Genomic DNA, 3,857 nt, shown 5'->3' on the forward strand with positions numbered 1-3,857 from the left:
GCATACATCGAGTTTCTGGAATTCTTGGATACGTTACAAAGTCGATACGATGGTTAGGCCTGGGAGTGGGCCTTACACCACATTGCAGCCGTATATTGTAAACATCTTTTTAGAGCAAATCCGGATTCTCTCGTGGGCCTCTCTGCCACTGCCAGTATGCTTGTTATCTCTTGCTCATTACTGGTGGAGACAATTAGTTAACCCATCACGTCAACCTTCGCGTTTTGGCCCCCAAAGCCCAAAGGCCCAAACCCTAAAAATTTGTGTGTGGTCCACTCTCCACAGTCCTGTGTGTCAGTTGAGCAATTTGAAAGTTTTAGGCACATTCTCCGAGGCAAATAAATATTAACGGCGTCTCTAGCCAAAAAGCAACGTCGTCGGTCAAAACAGTTCTCCATCTGACTCCAACTCAACCCATGCATTGTAGATTATTTGGAGTATCTCTCTCTTTTTCCATCATCTCATCTCTTGTTCAGTTGTTTAAAATGGACAAAGGTTAATTAAATTTCATTTTAGCTTTACGTGATTAATTAATAGATGTTAGGTCAAGATTTACATGATGAGAAAAGATAGATATACTATACTATCGTGATTTCGCAATATCTCGTAGCTTTTAATGTTTTGTCCGCTATTGTGCGAATGTTGGAAACAGAGGAAGCAAACGCATAAGGGAAACTAAAACTAGAGGGGGGGAGAGAGAGAGAGAGAGAGAAATTTCGTGCGTCAACGAGTTCTGCAGTTTCAAGCAGTTTGCAGGCTTAAAAGTGGTTTTGGGTTCTTTCCTAATCTTATCTAGTTATCTTTCTTTCATTTTTTTGTTGTTTGTTGGTTTAATGGAAAAATTAAATGTGGTTTTCTGATCATGGAGACCGATAGCAGTAGAGGTAGCGAGGGCTTTGTTGCAGACATGGCAGCAGTGTTGGAACCGGAGGAGACTGGTGATAATAGGTCATGTCTGAAGTTGCAACGTACCGAATCTTTACCTCATAAGATGATCACGACGACGGTGCATCCGCACCATCATAGTCGTACATTCCCTTCTCCCCTGACTGAGAGCGAGAGAGGTGGTCGGGATGGGGTTAGTGGTCATGGCCCCACCTTTTATAGGAGAAGCAACAACGGGATCAGGTCTATGAGCGATATATTCGATGCTGTTGCTGGAGGTGGTGGTGCGGCTGCTGCTGCCGCTGCAGTGGCAAGGACTCTGCAGCCTTTTAACTCCACTGCTTTCAATTGCCCAGGTCTGTTGGTATTTTCCCTTCTTCGTGTCAAATTCAAATCAATACTCGGAGAGTTTTTAGTTTTACAAGTTGGTATTTTCTCTCTCTGAGCGCTTTTGTGTCTTTCTTTTGTCGAGAGAACAGAGGGGTTATGTTTTTTATAAGCGACACAGTTTAAAAAGCAAAAAGAAATAAGGGAAAGGAGTAGAGATGATCTGTGGCTCTTCAAAGAGTATATACATCATTTGAGAATGTGATTTTCTGTGTATACAGAAGGGATGGCTGCATCTCTGAGGTTCCCTTTTACATCGGCTCAGTGGCAGGAGCTTGAGCGTCAGGCTTTGATCTACAAGTACATGATGGGTTCTGTAGCTGTTCCCCCTGATCTCCTCATGCCCATTACCATAAATCTCTCAGACCCTGTTGTTTCCCATTCTACCGGTAATGCCCTTTTCTTTTTTAACTTCTTTTCTCGTCGTTGGATTTGCTTATTTTCCTGATTCCTTCGTATTCGTATGATTTTGTAATCTTCGAAGGGAGATGTCACTTGGCTGAGATTCTCCTTCCTTGAATTTTAAATTGCATTTCTTTTCGTGCTGCTCCTCTTGTATTATACTGTCATGATTTGTTTATTTGTAACAGCACTTACATCTTTCCTTTTCCTGATTATATATGTTTCAGGGGGTCGAGGTCCTTGTTTCAATCTACGATTCTCCAACAGCACAGATCCTGAGCCGGGGAGGTGCCGAAGAACAGATGGGAAGAAGTGGCGGTGCTCAAGAGATGTGGCGCCTGATCAGAAGTATTGTGAGCGGCACATGCACAGAGGCCGCCCCCGTTCAAGAAAGCCTGTGGAACAGCAACCCGAGTCCAACAACCTCAACACGCGCTCACCGGCATCTGCTTACCTTTCTAATCTCACAGCTAATACCAACAATAACCCTGAATCTTCTTTGTTTCTCTCCAAGGTGTCTCCCTTCCAAATTAATATCTCTTCGTCGTCGAACAAGGACCCCAGGTGAACTACGGTATGGTTATGCTTTCGCTTTCTTTTCCCTAAACAAATTCTGTTTTCTTGACATATATATATATATCTTGTCTCCTTTTGCTGCTTAAAAGGTGCGCGGAGTGGATGGCGAAGGGGGAAGCTGTTTCTCTTGCTGCATCTGATCAACAATTGCAGCAATTTATGAACTCCAAAGTAGGATTGAGGACGGAAAACAATACATGCAATGCCTCTTTAGCCTCGTTAGATGGATCGTCGGTCTGCAACCAGAGACAAACACCGAGACAGTTCATCGATGGTTGGTCAACTGCAACAAGAACAGACACCAGCGGCAAGTCCTCTGTTTCTTTAAATGGGAAACTCTCACTGTCTTCTCTATCCTTGTTCATGTCTGGTGCTAAGACTCAACCTTTAAGCTGGATGAATCCTGTTTTATGGGTGCCTTCTTCTCCACCAGGTGGACCTTTAGCCGAAGTCTTACTACCCAGCAATGCTGCCTCTCCAAGTGTAGGATCGAATGTAGCCTCTCCTCCAAGTTGCTATAGAATCACAGGAAATAATAGCTCATGTGGTGATCTTAATTTGATGAGCGACGGTTGGGGCGTCAGTAGCGATGCCAGTAGCCCTCGGGCAACAAGCGTTTCATCTCCGTCTTGTGTCGTGCAGAAGGCCCTCGCATCCCTCTCAGACAGCAGTGGTTGCAGCAGCCCCACGTTTACGACCGGTGTGCCCAAGTCATAGATTGCACTCCCGTGGTTGAACTTGAACCAGAGCAACTAACCATCTCTGTTAGGGGGAAGCAGAGGGTTTGTCTTTTCCCCACCTAAAAGAGGTGTTTCTTTTTCTTTTCGCTTTTATTTACTTGTTATTCTTGCTTAATAGGATCTTTTGAAATTGAAACATTGATGCACCGTAATTATTGTTCTCCCTTCTTTTTTGGGTGGAGCTGGGAGAGGGGGTTCCTTTAAATTTGTATGCGAAAGTGGCGAAAACCAAACTCCGGCTGCCTATGTTGAGGACAACTTCTGCCGTTCTGCTTGACTGACTGACTCTGGCCTCTAAGATTGTAATGTCTGTTATGTTATTAGCGAATTGGGATCTTCTACCAACTTGATCTGACACCCCACATCTCACCATAACTGAACTGAATAATTTTGATGAATGCCAAATAGAAGAGGTTCCACCATCTTCTACCAACAAAAGACGTTCCAAGCCCCAAGCCCGGACTGAACTGAATTTTGATGAATACCACCGTTTTTTTTTTTTTTTTTCAGATGAATACCAGCTGAATGGTCACCACTTTTATGGCACCGGTCGAACCCGTTTTTCAAATATCACGCGGTACTCCATCCCTCAAACCCATAAAAGAAAAAGAAAGGAAAAAAAACTCTTCTGAGTGTCGCAGTTTCTTTCGGTGTGAAACTCCTTTGAAAGAGGTGCGTAATGAGTTTCAGGCTGTAAGCAACCGCATTTCAATCACCTAGTTTGTCATTTTTGGCTTTTGTTCAAAAGAACTGTTTAGTATTTCCCACATAATACATACATGAAATTTAGCAATGTAAGATAGCTGTCTGTCATACTTGGTTTATTATAATGGACAATTTTGTCCGCTGGTGTTTTGGCATCACTTT

At 43.4% G+C, this 3,857-nt stretch overlaps 1 protein-coding gene across 4 annotated transcripts; it reads left to right on the top strand.

Annotated features, from left to right (window-relative positions):
• The first annotated feature begins 601 nt into the window (after positions 1-601).
• LOC148881113 (growth-regulating factor 7-like) lies at positions 602-3,248 on the top strand. Of its 4 annotated transcripts, none has more exons than XM_088963387.1 (5): positions 602-1,241; positions 1,494-1,661; positions 1,902-2,238; positions 2,340-2,557; positions 2,684-3,248. In XM_088963387.1, exons 1-5 carry the CDS (start codon positions 863-865, stop codon positions 2,965-2,967), a joined length of 1,386 nt encoding a protein of 461 aa, XP_088819513.1. In that variant the 5' UTR covers positions 602-862; the 3' UTR covers positions 2,968-3,248. The 4 variants fall into 4 exon arrangements, with proteins under 4 accessions (XP_088819513.1, XP_088819512.1, XP_088819511.1 ...); XM_088963386.1 differs by having other exon boundaries at positions 610-774; positions 869-1,241; positions 2,340-3,248; XM_088963385.1 differs by having other exon boundaries at positions 645-1,241; positions 2,340-3,248.
• The last annotated feature ends 609 nt before the right edge of the window (positions 3,249-3,857 follow it).

The sequence above is a fragment of the Nelumbo lutea genome, chromosome 1 (assembly GCF_056320005.1).
Source record: "Nelumbo lutea isolate HS-2025 chromosome 1, American lotus-T2T, whole genome shotgun sequence".
In the NCBI taxonomy this organism is placed as follows: Eukaryota; Viridiplantae; Streptophyta; class Magnoliopsida; order Proteales; family Nelumbonaceae; genus Nelumbo; species Nelumbo lutea.